The sequence below is a fragment of the Verticillium nonalfalfae genome (genome assembly GCF_003724135.2).
Source record: "Verticillium nonalfalfae strain VnAa140/NRRL 66861 chromosome Unknown scaffold_39, whole genome shotgun sequence".
Lineage (NCBI taxonomy): Eukaryota > Fungi > Ascomycota > Sordariomycetes > Glomerellales > Plectosphaerellaceae > Verticillium > Verticillium nonalfalfae.
This window is the reverse complement of record NW_021167264.1, coordinates 203,542-220,764: the sequence shown is the minus strand read 5'-3', so window position 1 is coordinate 220,764 and position 17,223 is coordinate 203,542. Positions and strand designations below refer to the sequence as shown.

The 17,223-nt window shown below is 58.8% G+C and overlaps 7 protein-coding genes across 7 annotated transcripts; 5 read left to right on the top strand and 2 right to left on the bottom strand.

Annotated features, from left to right (window-relative positions):
- Positions 1–1,123: 1,123 nt before the first annotated feature.
- Positions 1,124–3,403, top strand: WDR33 (WD repeat-containing protein 33; the record flags this gene model as incomplete). The annotated part of the gene is made up of 4 exons (XM_028640040.1): positions 1,124–1,169; positions 1,326–1,421; positions 1,474–1,589; positions 1,637–3,403. The coding sequence occupies 4 exons, from the start codon at positions 1,124–1,126 to the stop codon at positions 3,401–3,403; spliced, it is 2,025 nt and encodes a 674-aa protein (XP_028495705.1).
- Positions 3,404–3,975: 572 nt separating this feature from the next.
- Positions 3,976–5,025, bottom strand: NUC1 (nuclease; the record flags this gene model as incomplete). Its single annotated transcript, XM_028640039.1, has 1 exon — positions 3,976–5,025. The coding sequence occupies one exon, from the start codon at positions 5,023–5,025 to the stop codon at positions 3,976–3,978; it is 1,050 nt and encodes a 349-aa protein (XP_028495704.1).
- Positions 5,026–7,015: 1,990 nt separating this feature from the next.
- Positions 7,016–8,777, top strand: D7B24_005893 (uncharacterized protein; the record flags this gene model as incomplete). The annotated part of the gene is made up of 3 exons (XM_028640038.1): positions 7,016–7,079; positions 7,171–7,301; positions 7,413–8,777. 3 exons carry the CDS (start codon positions 7,016–7,018, stop codon positions 8,775–8,777), a joined length of 1,560 nt encoding a protein of 519 aa, XP_028495703.1.
- Positions 8,778–9,310: 533 nt separating this feature from the next.
- Positions 9,311–11,054, bottom strand: D7B24_005892 (uncharacterized protein; the record flags this gene model as incomplete). The annotated part of the gene is made up of 2 exons (XM_028640037.1): positions 9,311–10,914; positions 10,976–11,054. 2 exons carry the CDS (start codon positions 11,052–11,054, stop codon positions 9,311–9,313), a joined length of 1,683 nt encoding a protein of 560 aa, XP_028495702.1.
- Positions 11,055–11,902: 848 nt separating this feature from the next.
- Positions 11,903–13,352, top strand: D7B24_005891 (uncharacterized protein; the record flags this gene model as incomplete). Its single annotated transcript, XM_028640036.1, has 2 exons — positions 11,903–13,099; positions 13,173–13,352. 2 exons carry the CDS (start codon positions 11,903–11,905, stop codon positions 13,350–13,352), a joined length of 1,377 nt encoding a protein of 458 aa, XP_028495701.1.
- A 798-nt stretch (positions 13,353–14,150) lies between these two features.
- On the top strand, positions 14,151–15,124 carry D7B24_005890 (uncharacterized protein; the record flags this gene model as incomplete). The annotated part of the gene is made up of 2 exons (XM_028640035.1): positions 14,151–14,393; positions 14,456–15,124. 2 exons carry the CDS (start codon positions 14,151–14,153, stop codon positions 15,122–15,124), a joined length of 912 nt encoding a protein of 303 aa, XP_028495700.1.
- A 508-nt stretch (positions 15,125–15,632) lies between these two features.
- On the top strand, positions 15,633–16,275 carry RPB6 (DNA-directed RNA polymerases I II and III subunit RPABC2; the record flags this gene model as incomplete). Its single annotated transcript, XM_028640034.1, has 4 exons — positions 15,633–15,670; positions 15,740–15,994; positions 16,062–16,181; positions 16,239–16,275. 4 exons carry the CDS (start codon positions 15,633–15,635, stop codon positions 16,273–16,275), a joined length of 450 nt encoding a protein of 149 aa, XP_028495699.1.
- Positions 16,276–17,223: the final 948 nt, after the last annotated feature.

The window sequence follows — 17,223 nt, the reverse complement described above, 5'->3', positions numbered from 1 at the left end:
GGGGGGGGGGCGATAAGATAGGAATGAGCAGGAAGCAGGAAGTAGCAGGTGTGGCCGGCAATAATGCGACAACAGTAGTGGGATGAATGGTGGGATTGAGACAACCCAAAGGCGAGAGAGCAAGCGAGAATTAAAAAGACGACGGCAGATCAAACACGAGCCGCCGAGGCACCAACCGACTCTGTTCAGTCTTCGGGCCACCAACTGCCAGGTAAGGTAAGGCGAGGCAAGGCAGAGCATGGCATGGATGGTAGGTCAATATGTACCTCAGACGAGACCATACGCGGCGCGGCGCAGGCCTTAGGGAGTGGCGGACGGGGCGGAGTTCCAATCAACCCCTCCTAGGGACCGTTGATGCACTTGATGCAGGAAAACACACTCTTTCGAGGACGCTTGGTTCCGAACCGACTTGGCGGGCTGTTATCAATCAAAACGACGTTGGCCATGAGCTCGAGCGTGTCCTGTCGTGGAATGACGAGACTACGTGGGGGGAAAGGGAGCAGCAATTGGAAGGGGAATGCAGGCAATTCTGTGGCTTGCAGGAGACCACTAGAAGAATGGACAATCGATGGCCAGGCCATGCTGTCAGTCATTGGAAGGAAAGGGGGGGAAAAAAAGAGAAAAGATGCAATCCTGTCTTGCGCTCTGCATTCTGCACCCTGAGGTGCTGCATGCATGCAGTCGACCTTGTTGGGAAGTCTTGCGTGTGTGTGTGTGTGTGTGTGTGCTGTACCATGTATGCCCAGGTACTAAGCGTGCGTCAGTGTAGCTCCATCGTTCCAGCACCTTAGCGTCCTCAACTGCAGCAGTCCTCCGGCGGCCTTCAGTGGGACGGCGACGACCCACCGGCTGCTTCTGGCGGCTGCGGGTGGCCCTACAGCCGGAGGCCCTACAGCCGGATAGCGCCCCAGCGCATGTCCAGGCCCTCCACTCGGCCTCCCTGTGGGTGAGGTAGGTGGGTAGCGAGCTGCCTAGCCTGTGGGCTGTGGCTGAAGTTCACTGTTACTGTCACATGTGAAATCGCCTCGTTCTCCGACTGTAGGTGGAGCGAGCGCCTTGGTCTTTGAAGCCGAAGTTTTTCCTCGATAAGAATGGAGAGCTTTATCTCCATGTGACCTGCACCATGGCCCGTGCCACGACGCGCTTCACTTCCTCTTGTCATTGGCGACGTGCCTAGGCCTTGTAGCCCAAAGAAGGGCTCATCTTCAACAGCTTGGGATATTGTCCATCACCACATCTCATCACAGGCCGCCAGCTGTCGACTCGCATCATCTTCAAAGTATCGCTTTCTATATCCGCCTCGAGACATACTCTTTCTTCATGAGATAGCGTCATGGCGTATGAACCCCGTGGGGATTACTCCCGTCGAGGAGGTCCCGACGGTGATGATCTCCATCAGCCGAGAGCCGTGAGAGGCCGCCGTAGGTATCCCTCATGATGAAGAATCTCAAGATCCCAGCTTACATGGTCCAGGCCCCGTTACTGACTATGGCGCAACCGTCTCTCAGTGGATGCGCGACCGCAATCCCGGCACGGGCTTCTTCTCAAATGAGGAGGCTGAGAAGCCCTCTGCCAGCTACATCTCCGACGTAAGAAACCGTCCATCCGTTTCGCGATCCTGTCTCATACTTTCCAGTTCCATCCACCAGCAACCACGACGGGTGACCTGCATGATGCCCTGCCCGTGAAGCACCTTCATTCCTCTCTTAACAAGATCAAGCACCCCGTCAACGTCGTTCGATGGACGCCCGAGGGCCGTCGCCTGTTGACCGCCTCGAGCAGTGGCGAGTTCACCCTCTGGAACGGCACCGGCTTCAACTTTGAGACCATCATGCAGGCGCACGATTCTGCCATCCGCACTCTCGCCTACTCGCACAACAACGACTGGCTCCTTTCGGCTGACCACGACGGCATCGTCAAGTACTGGCAACCAAACTTTAACAATTTGCAGAGTATCACGGCGCACAACGATCCTATTCGAGACCTCGCATTCGCGCCAAACGACTCGAAATTCGTCACCGCGTGCGACGACTCGTCACTCAAGATTTTCGACTTTGCCGGAGGTGTGGAGGAATCTGTGCTCAAGGGCCACGGCTGGGACGCCAAGAGCTGCGACTGGCACCCCTACAAGGGTCTTCTGGTGTCTGGTTCCAAGGACCACTTGGTCAAGCTGTGGGACCCCAGGACAGGCCGCTGCCTGACGACATTGCACGGTCACAAGAACACCATCACCAAGACTCTCTTCGAGAAGGTCCAGGGCGACTGCCTCGCCACATCTGCTCGGGATCAGACCGCCCGCGTCTTCGACCTGCGCATGATGCGCGATGTGTGTCTGCTCAAGGGACATGAGAAGGACATCTCGACCCTGACCTGGCACCCCCAGCACGCCAACCTCCTCACGACAGGCGGCCACGACGGCTCGCTCCACCACTACATCACCGATCAACCCAACACACCGCCCGGCCAGAATGCCGGCATCGCCCCCTACGACACGACAGACCCGTCCGGCACGACTGCCCAGACGATATACCCGTCGCACAAGGTCCCCTTCGCCCATGATTTCGCCATTTGGTCACTCGACTGGCATCCCCTCGGCCACATTCTCGCATCCGGCTCCAACGACAGGATTACCCGCTTCTGGTCCCGCTCCAGGCCAGGTGACAAGGACGTCCTCCAGGACAGGTATCACATCGGCGAGGCCGCCGCCGAAGCACAGGGAACCTGGGACCGCCGCGGCATGCGTCGCCAGCGCCAGGAGGAAGAGGAGCAGGAGATGGAGGACGAAGCCGAGGGTCTTGTCGACCAGAAGATGCCTCTCAAGCAGGCCGCCGTCCCAGGCTTCCCAGGTCTCCCCGGTCTCCCCGGTCTCCCCGGTCTCCCCGGTCTGCCCGGCCTCCCAGGTCTCGCAGGCCTACCCGGCCTCCCGCAGCCCAACGGCACGCACCCTGTGCCACCGCCCCCCATGATCCCCGGCGTCGGCGGCGCGGCCCCGCCCCCTCTCCCCTTCCCCCTCCCCGGCCTCCACGGTGCACCGCCGCTCCCGCTCCCAGGCGGCATCGATCCCAGCAACCCAGCCGACCTCGCCAAGATTGCCGAGATGATCCAGAAGGCAGGCGGCACCCTCCCCCCTCCTCCACCAGGCGGTTTCCCGCCACCACTGCCCGGCAGCATGATTCCTCCGCCGGGCTTCATGCCGCCGCCGGGCATGCCGCACGGCTTCCCGCCGCCGCCGCCGCCCGTGCCCGGTCTCGGCGGGCCCCCGCCTCTTCCCAACTTTGGGGCTCCCGGCGGCGGCAGCCTCGAGGACGAAGCTGCTCTCGCGCGGAGACGGGCGCCGCTGCCCAGTCAGGAGGACAGCCTCAAGGCGGAGCAGCGGAGAGGGCACTACACGCGCGCGAGGTGACCGGGGCGTTGACGCGCGTGGTGGTGGGGCGCCGTGGAGAAGCATGTACAACAGTGAGGTGCCACGCCGTGCTGGATGAGTCCAGGGCGCGTAGGAGAAGGGGGTACGTAGAAAATCGGGTAGATACCCAATGGCGTTTTTGGACGGCGACGCGCAGGACAGAACCCGGCCATGGAAGCTCTTTATTTATTCATGTCGTGTTCCTTCGTTCGACGGTGGTGATCTGTCACAAGCATGGTGATGCAGTTCGATGTAGTATGTCATGTTGCCCTTGGGTTTCTATCTAGGGGGGTGCGGGGGGGGCATATGCTACTGTGTTTGGGGGGATCGGAGGGAAGCCCCGTGCCGATCGTCCCATGCTCGCGCCGTGTTTCTACAAAAAAAGGTATGCGTACAATGCCATGTAGAAAATGATCCGGTGCACCATGAAGGCCGTGAAGAGTCGTCCGTGTTCCCTTCTCTCTCTTTCTCTCTCTCTCTCTCTCTCTCTCTCTCTCTCTCTCTCTCTCTCTCTCTCTACACGACAAGATCCTATAGTACAAAATAAACAAACAGACCCGTCGACCTCGCGCCTACGACCGCGGCGCTCCCTTGCCGCCGAGCTGCTTCTGCCTGTCGCTGTAGTCCTTGACGACAATGGCGCAGCTGGCGTCGGCGCACAGGCGCCTGCGGCGCTGGACGGGCAGCTTGGGAGCGAACTCGAGGCCGGTGGCGCGCTCGACGGCCTCGAGGGGCATCTCAAAGTCGGCGAGGGGCTTGTCGTTGGGGATGGGGGCGTTGGGCAGGACAAAGGCGCCGACGGCGACGTTGCCGCCGGGCCTGCCGTCCTCGGCGAGGATGACCTTGTAAAAGTGGGTGGGGACGGCGACGCTCGGGGGGCTGCCGATGACCTCGTAGCGCGTGTACCACTTGCCGTCGACGGGGTCGCGCTTGGGCAGGTAGAGGGGCCCCGTGGCGACGCGGACGCTGGGGTAGCGCTGGGTGAGGCGGCGGCAGAAGTCCTCAAAGTGGGCCCAGTAGTCGCGGTTGAAGCCGTCGCCGACCTGGGGGCACATGTTGGTGAGGTAGAACGTGTCGTCCATGGCCGCCTGGGACCACTTTGCGTCGGCGGCGGGGACCTGGTGGCCGCGGTCGTAGCCCGAGCGGAAGTAGTCCTTGAGCTTGGCCTGGAACTTGCCGGGCACCTGGGGGTCCTCGAGGAAGACCGAGTGCTTGCGGTCGGCGTCGCGGGCGGCGAGCGAGGCCGGCGTGATGTGCTCGACGACCCAGTGGGGGTTGCGTGTGCGGCGGTCGTAGGCGCTCACGAGGGAGGCGCGCGAGGATATGTCGGCGTGGGGGCCGGGGAAGCCATACTCGAACCAGCCGGCGGGGTCGACAGGCTTGAGGACGGGGAGGTTCGCGTGTGGCCCCGCGGCGGCGGCGGGTGGTGGTGGTGGTGGTGGGTTGGTGAAGATTTGCGAGGCGGGCACAGGCACAGTCGGCGCGGCGGCCAGGTGTGTCGGGACATGGAGGGTGGCCTCGGGCTGCTTGGACGAGCGGAGAGAGTACATGGTTGCGGTGAGAGCGGCGCCACTTCCAGCGCCGAGGGCAGCGACGAGGGCAATGGAGGCGGTTTTCGACATGGTGAAGACGGGGCGGGCGGCGCTGCGTGGGAACAAGGGGGAAATATAGTAAGTAGGCGAGTGGGAAAAAAAGGGAAGAAGTGAGGAGAAGGAAGAAGAGAGAGAGCGGCAACGTCAGGAGCGATGCTCTGATGACTTGGAGGGGGCCACGCGGGGGGAGGTGGGCATGTGGTGAAGGAGGTGTGCGAGGTTGTCTCTGATCGAGCAGATGGCAGATGCAGATGACAAGATGGCAGATGGGACCCCCTTCGAAGGGCCGGACCAAAGTTGGGGTTCTGGCAAATTTTAGGCCGTGTTCCGCCAGGGGATCTTCAGGGACCGTTACAGGGGAGGTTGAGCCTGGGCGCCAGCCGATATTCTGCCGGTCGAGTGTCCGCTACCTTCAGGGCACATTGCTTTAGTACATAGGTACCTGGCTTACGGTACTGCGAGGTAGGCGCCTGAGGTAGGTACCTGGCTTACGGTACTGTGAGGTCGGCGCCTGAGGTAGGTACCTGAGGTAGATACATGTAGGCCTAGGTCAGTCGGCTGCTACGCGCACGAGAGGCTCCACTTGTCCTGCCCGTCATCCTCTGTGGCCCCGCGACTGGGACACCTGCCTGCCTGTCTGTTTGTCTGCCTGCCGGGCGTTGCCCATGCTTGACGCGCTGTGGTACCTGCTACTGTCCCTCAAGGTGCCGTCGAAGACTCGTGGGCTAGGCACCTCATCTCCTGTTGGGTACCCCCACGACATGGGAATGCGAAGCTGCCACTGCACTCCAACTCGGACTGAAAACCAAGCAAACTGAGCGCCGTGGTTCTGTAGATTTGTGTAGATTTGCGTCATACAAATTCACTGTGATTTTCTTACTTTATTTCGCAAGCCGCAGCACGCGTCCAGCATGACAGCAACAGATCAGCTGCTCATACTCGTGACGAGGTCCTTGAAGGTTTGGCCTACGATCGACGCTACCATCACAAGCAATCAGCGGTCTGCAGGGACGGGCCGTGTCGATGAGCAGGCCTGTCCATGCGCGTTTGGGGCATCGTTGGGGCGTTTTGAAAACAGTCTGCCTCTCGGCCTCTGCCTTGGCCTCTCTCTGCCTCTGTCAAGCCAAGACAGCCTCACTGTTTTGATGAGGCGAAAGGGCACAACTGACTAAAGTACCTAGGGTGAACTGGCATGCTGACTCGACAGGCAGGCATGGCATTCTGAAGCAAGATCACGCCCCTTTCAGACGTACCTAGGTAGGCAGGTAAGGTAGTCAGAGGCAGCCAAGAAAACCTCAGGCAGTGGAAGCTTGCGGGGATGGGGACCTTGATGGCCGGGCATGCATGTATGTCGCTGGTGATGGCCCAAAGGCGGTCTGGGTCTGGAGACCGACAGGGTACGTACCACGGCAGCTGGGTACGCTCTTGTCTGACCCCTGCTCCCAAGATGCGAAGCTTAAGTGTCCCGGGTGCCCCCACCTTTCCCCAATTGCGAATCGTCTGCGTCTGCGTCTGCGTCTGTGTCTGCGACTCCTGCTACCAGTGAGTGACGACTGCTTTCTTTCTTCCTCGATCGCCATCCTACCACTGCATTCGGCTCGCTCGACTTGATTCCCTGGCTGCTCTTTGCAACTCGCCATCCTACGGCATCCCTATTCATCACCCCGAGTCCTGTCCTGCAGCACGAGCAGCACCAGCACCTCGCGGCACCACCGTCTGCCCCTCTTCCTCCTCTGGAACTCGAAATCCTCGCCCACCTAACTCCGCATCGCCTCCCCCCCACCAGAGAGCACCAAGTCCCAGGTCAGCAAACTCGCTCCAACTGATTCGTCAGAGTCGACCATCCAGACGTCCAACAGCGCTGCCACAACCACCACCAAAAAAAGCCTTTTTGACCGACTCGGCGACCATCTTTCGCTGCTTCCTCTCCGATCATCCTCAACGTGCCATGCGCTCGGGTCAGCCTCTTTTCAGGAACAGATCGTAAAGAGGCGGGTGGTTGCCCTTGATGTCCGACGCCATGGAGCCTGCGTCTCTGGACAATGACACGCGTGGATGGATCATGTGCCTGGTCAGCGGCATTGGTGGGTGACCCTGTCATAGGCAACGAGCCTCTTGTCTCTTGGCACTTGGCATGCTTCTGTCGTCCTCTGCGCTCTGCTCACAGTCTGACAGCTTGTGTCGTCGGTGCGAGTATCATCTACGTTGACCTGCTCATTTGTCGACTCCCCGGCAAGCGAGATTTTCGCATCCAGGACAGCAATGTCTTCCTCGCGTGCGCTCTCAGCTTGAGCTTCGGTGTCATGGTGCGTCCCTTCGCCTTTTGCGTGCATCCAGCCCCTCCAGCCCCTCCAACCTCCGACACGCCCGCCAAGCATCATGGGAACCGCAAGCTGACTGATCGTCTTCTTCCACAGCAATTCTCCGCGCTCTACAGCATGCTCCCCGAAGCCAAGTCCTATCTCAAAGAAGGCGGTTACTCGGATCAGATTGCCGGCGCCATTCTCATGGGCTGCTTCATCGGCGGCTTTGTCGGCATTCAGGCCGTCTCGCGAGTATTGCACCAATTCATGCCGTCCCACGTTGTCGACTGCGATCACACCCACGACGAGAACGAACACCGCTCCCGAAGCCTCAGTCGCAAAACGTCCTCGCGCGTCAGCGACCGCCATACGCATCACAAGCATGATGCCGACGACGCCGATGGCCATGACCATGGACACCCTCACGGACATGGACACCCTCACGCCAACGGAGCCGCCCACGAGTCGACCCCGCTGCTCAACACGCTGTCCGAGGAAGGCAGTGCCAGGCCTGCATCGGGGAGACGACTGAACACGAGACAGACCATGCCGGCCAGGACGGTGGTGAGAAGCCGCACTCTCACCGTTGATCGTCGACCGTCCATGGCACAGGTCCAGAAACGCGTCATGTCCTTTGTCAAGGACACCAAAAGCAACTGTGACGAAGGAGGGCCCTGCTTCGGCTACACGGATCCCTGCGGACAAGAGTGCTTCAAGCATCTGGGCAGCCGCTCCGCGGCCTCGTCGCGGCATTCCACCGTGGTCCGCCCCTCGACCGGCCACTTTCCTCCAAGCTCGAGCGGACCGCACAGTCGCGAACGGGAAGAAGACGTCGAATCGATAGGGTCTCCTGCCAGCCCGCGACACCCCAGGAGCCGCACGGCGTCTCGCGAACCCCTGAACGGGAACCTCGAGGAGGCTGACACCGAGGTGCAGAGTGAGGACTGCTCCTCTATGGAGGAAGATGTCGAGGCGCAGCACCATCACCACGTCCCTACCAATGCGTTTCTCTCGCTCGGCCTGCAGACCTCTATTGCCATCGCCCTGCACAAGTTTCCTGAGGGTTTCATCACCTACGCCACCAACCACGCGAACCCGAGCCTGGGCTTCAGCGTCTTCATGGCTCTTTTCGTTCACAACATCAGTGAGGGTTTCGCCATGGCCCTCCCGCTCTACATGGCTCTTGGGTCCCGTCTTCGGGCTCTGCTATGGTCCTCCCTCCTCGGCGGTCTCTCGCAGCCCCTAGGCGCTGCCATTGCCGTGCTCTGGTTTCGCATTGCCAACCACACCCACATGGCTCCCAGCGCTGTCGCCTACGCATGCATGTTCGCCGTCACCGCGGGCATCATGGTCAGCGTGGCGCTGCAGCTTTTCGTCGAGGCGCTCTGCCTCGACCACAACCGCAACCTCTGCATCTTCTTCGGCTTTCTGGGCATGGCGCTGCTCGGCGTCAGCAGCGCGATTGCATCGGCGCATTGAGAGGCGATACACGAGTCTCGGCGGGTCACTGCATCTCACAACTTGCGTTTAGGTATAAGGCGTTACCAGGCTGTCCTCATTGGTGTTGGCTGTTTGAGTATGGATTGCTGGGGGGGGGGGGGCGTGCTTGCTGTTTGGGCGCACTGGGAATGAGTCTTTCCGGCATATATACATATAGAGTCATGTTGAGCCCGCAGCTCAGCTGGGCATACCACTCTCGTGTTCTTCCGTGACTGGTTCGATGAGGTTTGATGTACTTGCTGGTTAGGCTCTTCATTTCATGCACGCAGTGAGGGGCAACTTGAAGACGGTCGTTCCCTTCGCAAGCCGAGTTCGATTTGTGTACACGGAGACTGGAGAGAAATGTCCCGTGTCAATTGGTTGTCTTGACATGTACTCTAATGTTGTGGCTCATGGCCGGGTATCCCTACAGCTCATAACGTCATGCCCCTTTATTTTGGTCCAGCCTCTTCGTCGTAATTCCGTCATGCCCACAGCGCTCCACACAAGGTACAAACACGCGCGCGCACACCTCACTCCATGGCGAACATGCCCTCCCCGAGCGCCGGGTCAATGAAGCGGCTGAAGTCCTCGTCAATCAGCGCCCGCATCGCCGCCTCGTCATGCTGCCACGTCACGTCCTGCTGGCCGGCGGTCCCCGGCACGGCCGCCGCGTCGAGCCCAAACGCGTCGCCGGCGCCGATCCAAAAGTCGTCGTCCTGCGGCACGCGGATGACGGGGTCCGCCTCGTCGCGGTAGACGATCTCCTGGCTGACGCCGAGGAAGGGCAGCTCGGGCATGGGGCGGTCGGCGACATCGTCCTGCTGCTGCGGGTGGGCCGTCGCGGACGTGTCATCGGCCGAGGCCTCGGTGCCGAGGCGGAGGACTTCGGCCTCGATCGGCGAGGGCGGGTGGTGTGCGAGGTGGAGGTCGAGGTCGTGGGCGCGGAAGAAGCGCTCGGCGCAGTGGGGCATGGTGCAGGCGATGGGGCGGTCGGTGCCGGCGACCTGGTCCATGACGGTCGTGGTCGTGCGCCTGCGCTTCTGGTGTGCGGCGGCGGTGCCGGCGCCGTCGTCGTCGCGGTCGGCGAGGGGCGCGGGGACGGGCCGCTCGATGCCGAGGTGGACGTGGCGGATGTGGGCCTCGAGGTTGCCCTTGGTCACAAAGGCCGTGCCGCACCCCTGCTCGCGCGGCCAGGCGGCGAGGTCGGCGGTCGTGGCGTGCTCGGCCTGGCCGCAGACGAAGCGGAGGCCCTCGTGGGCGGAGCGGACGTGGGCGTTGAGGTTGCTCTTCTTGGTAAACTTTTTGTCGCAGCCGGGCCAGGCGCAGGGGATCGTCTTGCGGGCCTCAAGCGGGATGCCCGAGTGGTAGAGCTCGACGTGGCGCTCGAGCTCGGCCTGCCCCTTGCACTTTTGGTCACAGAAGATGCAGTTGAGGTGCTCCTTGCGGATGTGCGTCTGGAGGAGCAGCAGGCTCGTGAAGCCCACCCGGCGCGGGGGCCGGTCGCCGCTGGGGTCGGCCTCGAGCTCGCACTCGTCGCACCAGAAGCACGGCTCGCTGTGGTCGCGCTTGGTGTGGTTGCGCAGGGCGCCCTGCGAGTCGAAGCCGGCGTGGCACCCCTGCTCGGGGCAGAGGTAGGCGGGGCCGCCCTGATGCTCGGCGCGAATGTGACGCTGTAGTGTGTTGTGCTTGCGGAAGCTCTGGTCGCATGGTGGGTAGTCGCGGCAGCGGAAGCGGTTCTGGCCGGCGTGGACTTCCTGATGACGGCGCAGGCGGGTGGCGGTCAGGAAGGACTTGCCGCAATCCTCGGTGGTGCACACGTAGGAACGCTCCTGGCTGTGGGAGCCCTTGACGTGCTGTCGCAAATGCTTTTCCTCGCGATACGTCTTGTCACACCCATCGTGGGTACACTTGTAGGGGCGGTCGTCGGTATGCGAGCGCAGGTGAGCGGCGAGGCGGGCAGGCCGGTTAAAGGTCTTTTCGCAGTCGGGATATGTGCACTTGATCGTCTTAAAGTCGGAGGGAAATTTGCGAGAGCGATTGGACAATGCAGTTGTGGCCGTGCAGACCGTCTCTGGCTTGGCCGTATCGGCCGAGTAGCTCGTGGTATCGTCATAATCTTCATCGTCTAACTGGGCTGAAAGGTTGGTCAGTGGGTGGGAAGCCGGTATGGAGGGGTACAATAGAGCTGAACAAACCCATGGGGTCGAGGGGCTCGACGACCAGTTTCTTGGCTATCACAGCCTCGGCTTCTTCAGCTGCCTTGCGCTTCGACATCTTGTCCTTTGCCTACAATCGGTGCTGCTTCATGGACAAAATGTCAGAGACTGGTCAATGGAAGCTCTAAGTGCAAGCAGCGGCAGGAACACTGGCCTGGGCATGGGAGAAAATTCGCGGCAGAAACAGGCGGTGACGGTCACTTTTTGCGCGTTGTGGGGCTGGGAAAGGGTTCAGCGGGGGCTTGTGGGACCTCGCCAGACGATCAAAAGCTCTAGTCCTGTTTGGGTTGGTCGTGCCGTCAAGTCAGGTGACATGGCTCTCGACCGTTGACTGCATGTCAATTCACACGGTGTGTTGGTGCAAGGCTGCAACACCCTCGACTGACACCATCCTGATGAGGAACCCCGGCCCTTTGCGGGACAAGCGAGAGAGCGCCTGCAGCTCTTCACCAGATCCGCGGTTGGAGAAGGAAGACCAAATCGTCAGGACGCTTTCCAAGAATTGACGGGCAGCCAGAGGAAATCAACCGTCCCGCGTGTCATTCGACACCCATCTTCGTCATGAGCGTGGACAGGAAACTCGTGATGGAGCAGTTTCGAGCCCTTGGGGCCCCCAACTCGTCCGGCCTCACCTGTAGGGGCCCAGGGGCTCATAATCTGCAGTCCGGATTGGACTAGATTACCCAGCCTTCTCAAATCGTTCGCACCCGAAGGCCTCCAGCTGCCAAGTTGGCCGTAAGGCGTATTCCCAGACACCCCCCGGTTCCCATACGCCTTGACTCGGCGCCTACGCTGAGCTCATAAGGAGCGTCTCTGTCCCCTCACTCTATTTTCGCAACGTGTGCCCTGTATACTAACCTAGCTTCCTCATACAGCATGTCGATTTGCCTACCTGCCCAATCCACCATGTCATCTGTGGCAGGAACACCACCCCCGCAGGCTAGAAAGACCCCTACAAGAGGGAAGAAGAACTCGGATCCTTTATACGCGATGAAAGAACAGACAACGATGACCGGACATATTCCAATGGGCAACGAGACAGCACCTTACGGTACCCCAACACCGCCATCTACGCCACCGCAAGCAGCCAAATCAACATCGATAAAAAGACGAGTTGAAGCCGCTGGCTCCCAAGCGCCACTGACTCCTGCCAACTTGCATGCCTCGGGCGAGACTCTGCAGCCTTCAAGGCCCCCTTTACCCCAGGAAACACAGTCAGCACCAATCGTCTTACAGCACGACACGAACAAAAGCTCCGATGGGAAGGCTCCTGGAAATTCATCACCGTACCAAATTGACGCCAGTATAGGAGACTTTCTCAAGTCTCCCACTATAGGAAGAGGATCATCAGATGCCGAGAAAGTGGGACACATTTATGTATGTCCTGTCGTCAAGTGCGGCCACCACAAGCTTCTGTTCAAGATCGGGATAGCTAGCAACTCTGTTCAAGCGCGTTTGAACGATATTAGCAAAGTGTGCGAAAGAGGAAAGCTGGAGCCTCTCAACGCCCACCAACGACCTATCCGGCAATACAAGCGGGCAGAGAGGCTGATCCATGCCGAGCTTCGAAACTTCAGGGCCGAATTTGAGTGCAACTGCGGTTCCGACCACAGGGAATACTTCGATATCGACAAGCACGTCGCACTCGAGGTGACTCATCGCTGGGCTGTTCTTTGCGAAGCAAACCCGTGGGACCGGAACCACAAGTTACAAAGCTACTGGGAGCACCGCTTGAACAGGCGGTCACAGTGCGACGAGACCGAAACCGTGCATGATCACGAGCAGCGGGCGAAACGCTGGAGAGAATTCATCAATCCAAAGCCCTGGGATATAGCTGTCTACAATGTCGTATCGGCAGCGACGTCATTCATGCCATGGAGGTGGCATTGGGTGGCCCTGCTGCAGGGCCTTTATCTGTCCTATGTCACATTCCCGGACCCCGTCTCCGTTCTGTCCTTAGTTTCCTTGGTCGTGTGGATGACCATGGAGAGAGATCTCAAGGGAACACCTTTTTTCTGGGAAACTACCAGGACCATTGACGAAAACTTGTTTCCAACTCCCAAAGCCAAACAGACGTCAGCTGATGCTACAAGCAACGACAAGGTAAGTGCGAATCCATCACCTCTGGGGGCGAAGATGCGTTGTCGACGCTGGCAGCTGACTGATTGCTGGCTAGGAGGAGGAGGAGCTCCAGCGTGATCCGGTCGAAGAGACTCGAGATCACGATGCTGAGATGCGAGATCACGATGCTGAGATGCGAGATCACGATACTGAGATGCGAGATGCAGAATCATCAGACACGTCAGAGATTCAGGTGACCACGCCGAGTCGCAAACGCTCTCAGCAACCTTCTTGAAAAAGCGTGGCAATGACACTGTTATCGTAGTGGCAGCGGCAAGTCAGTCATGGCTTGAGCTAGTTCGAAGCTTTTGTTGGCATCTTATTCTGTACAGTCTGGTATTTTCGCGCTGTTTTCGTGTCGACGTCTGATGAAGAGGATTGTATTTATGAAATTATGATCTTTGTGGCAACTTTTTCTTTGACGCCATTTAGAAATCTACAACTCAGCTTCCTGTTCATTGGTCTGACTATTTCGAGCCGGCCCTCACACAGAATCACTTGGATGTGGAGGCACCTGCTGTTGGGCGTCAGTGTTACCGGCGAATAGGATCAATTGTAACTGAAACCCCCAGAGTGTGTTGAGCTGCCATACTGGAAAGTTATGAGCACGAGTGTGTAGTCTCCCGGAGCATTGACTAGGCTCTGTTCTACTGATACTCGTGGCCGCCTTGTAGAAACACTCCATGTATCTGAGCGGGTGACAAGCTGTGCCAGTATACAGATGAAGTTCGGAGACGTTTCTGAGTTCAATGAAAGCGACAGTCATTCTGCGTCTGCCCGAAACATCGGTTTCTTCACGGTGGCGCGAGAATCACTATCGCCAGAGCTTAGGTGGCGGGCCAGGACTTCCCAGGGCAGTGAGGGAGGCACTCTAGCCACATACAGCCTCAAGCCGCAGGAAGAGTCTCTCACATGACTGCTCATCAGCTGAGAGGCTATAAGTATGTGTGCCCAACCCCATCTCGTGGTAATTTTTGGGTTGGCAGGTTGCGCAAACAACCAAAGAGAGTAACATTCCCACAAGTGTCTTTAAATGGCGGAAGTTATTGCCACGGTGGGAGTTGCTTTAGGCGCCATCAGGGTGGTAAAAGGCAGCTTCGCTCGCCTGTCCCGAGTGTATCGCAGGAACGGCGTGCTCACGACACTGTTGTTCACTGTGCTCCCTGACGCGTCGTCGACCCTCGACCGCATCGAGACAATCCTATCGGGAACAGGACCAGAGATATCGGAGTATCGGCAGTCGCTGAGCTCCAATATGAACATGGCCGCGGTGGCTGTAAGCACCCCCGTCAGCTGATGGTTGGATGAAGTAAGCTAATTCCAACCACTAATTTCCAGGGCGCCATTATTGCGCAGGTAGCCATCACGGGGTTGTCCTTGGAGGCCAGAAGCCAAGCGCACTGGACTGCCTCGGCCTTCCTTACTGCGAGCATCGCTTTCGGCGTCATATCCGTCTACGTCAGTTTCATAGTCCAGCAGGAGCTTAACGGCCTCCTGGGATCGACCGGCGTTGCAGATTGGCTCTCCGTACCACTCACTCAAGCAGAGCTACAAGAGAAAGCCAACAAGCTATATCGAGACCCAGTATTGAACGACACGGAGTTGTCTATGCCGCTTGAGCGAGAGTTCCAACCCGAGAACGGCGCAGCCAGGCCGGGTCTGACCCGGGAGGCCTCAGCACTGGCTGCCATCTTACTCTCGGCTCCATCGGGCCTCCTCGTACTATCCTTGAACGCGTTTGTCATTGGTTTGGGTATCTATCTGGGCTGCGCATATACCGACAACCTGATATCCGACCTTGGCAAAGGCGGTTCACTAGGAGTACTTGTGTTTTATATTGTTGCGTCCGCGACGGCCACCTTTCTTTACACGTTTCCTCAGATTGTCAAGTCGTCCGAAAAGTATGACGATCAAATGGTCACAAGCTTGAGGAGGCAGATTGAGCTTTTGGACAGCATCTTGAGCGATCGACAATCGAGCGATCATCAACGTAGGCAGGGCGTTTAGGGGGTACTGAGATTCTGTGCTGTGGATCTCCACATGCCCCATGCCCCTCATGCCTTGCCTTGTGCGAGTTTGCGAGGTCAAGTTTTCAGGTACAGACTCAAGTCACTGTAAGTGAGCAGATGTGGTTAAGAATAGGTGTAGTGGATTGCGTCGCGGGCATCCTTTTGCCAGGTTATAACAATCTCGAGTGAGCAGACGAGGGTGGTAGTTCAATGATAGTAGGGACCATGGCAGTAGCTTTCTTAACGAAGTACGCTTTCCGATGGCGTCAACCAGCCTTATCGTTCAGCAGCTGTGACACCGGCAAAACCCCGGCCCAGATGGGCCCCACGCTAAGGTAGGTCCTTCGGAAAACAAAGGCAACTGCGGGAACCCCTGCAGCGCAGCCTCGCATTCAATATTTTTTCACGACTCCATTGATCAAGCCTTCCCTATCGCGACCGATTTACGACAAAGCACGTCCAACTCACCCACGCGCGCCAAACACCCCCACCAACTCACCTCCAAAATGTCTGACATGGGCGATGACCACGATATGGGGGCGCAGTACGTCTAGCCCCTCTAAGCCATCGCGTCTCTCACGACAGGGCGACATTAAACTAACCCAACGTGCAGCGAGGACGCCTTCGATGACGACGAGGCATTCGACTACGACGAGTTCCCCGAAGAAGACGAGAAGAAGGATGACGAAGAGGATGGCGAGGACAACGTCATTAACGCCGGCGACCCGTCAGCGGCCGCCGCTGCCACCAAGAACAGCACCCTCTCGCACAAGGACATGAAGATCCCCGACGACCAGCGGACCACGACGCCCTACATGACAAAGTACGAGAAGGCCCGTATTCTCGGCACGCGGGCGCTGCAGATCAGGTAGGCCACGAACCTCCAGGACCTATGCACAACGGGAGCGCCTCGGACTGACCGCAGGCCTTGACAGCATGAACGCGCCGGTGCTGGTTGATCTCGAGGGCGAGACGGATCCTCTGCAGATTGCGATCAAGGAGCTCCGCGAGAAGAAGATCCCTCTGATCGTGCGCCGGTACATGCCGGACGGATAGTGAGCCTTCCCTCTGGTGTTCGCCAGACGCTAGTTTTGCTGACTCCTTTCCCCCAGCTACGAGGATTGGACTTGCGAAGAGCTGCTCCAGTGAGCAACAGGCTCGATACATACATGTGGGATGGCAGGCAAGGGACCAGCTCGGGGGGGTTAGCATACGCCCAGTCTCCTACCGCAGGTGCATCAGACGCAGGGTAGCTCGAACTACGTTGCGGTCTGCTGAGGCGACTTCCCAGGGACGACGGTGCCGTCATGTGAATTTAGCGCGGCGTTTCAGGATAAAAAGACTCGATTTCCAACAGCCGGTAGTGCCTGGTGCGTCGCTCGAGCAGTCAGCTTCCTGGCTGTGGACTTTCAGGTTTGTCCAGGTTGCATCTTTGCGGGGTGCAGAGCCCAGGCAAACACACACGGCGCGCACGGCCAGAGTCAAGGGTCAAGTATGAATATGGTCAGCATTTCATCAGCGCCAGCATACGTCCTAGGGCGCTTGGTGACAAACAGGACTCAAGCTTGTGCAGACTAGAGGGCAGGCAAGCATGCGTCGCCTGTCACAGCGGAGCTCTCACACCCAAGGCCGTGTTTGACCATCAACAGTAGTCGACTGCAACTAACCAAAACCATGGCATGCACGCAATTATCATGAACAAACCTGTGAGAGAGTTCGACTGAAGTTGACCGGCTTGGTCGCGGATGGCATGCTATTTGGTTTTTGTCACCTCAAACACTACGCAGTCTTGATCCAAGAGATGCAGACTGGCGGTGCCCGGAATGATACCTGTTTAGAAATAGCCCGAATAGCAGATCCTGGGTTTCGGCGTTGATAGCAATCAAACTTACTACTACATGTCGTCCGAGGCAGCGGCACCGAGAGAACGCCCCTGCAGTCACAAAGTCTTTTCGCATGAAACAGCATTGCAACATTCATTTCGGCAGTTGTATTACTACACACACACAAGATGTCCTGGGCTGGTTCGGGATGGGACAGTCGATCCTTGGGCTGCGCTCACCTGCTCCCCTCCTCCAAAACAGACCTTGTGTGTGA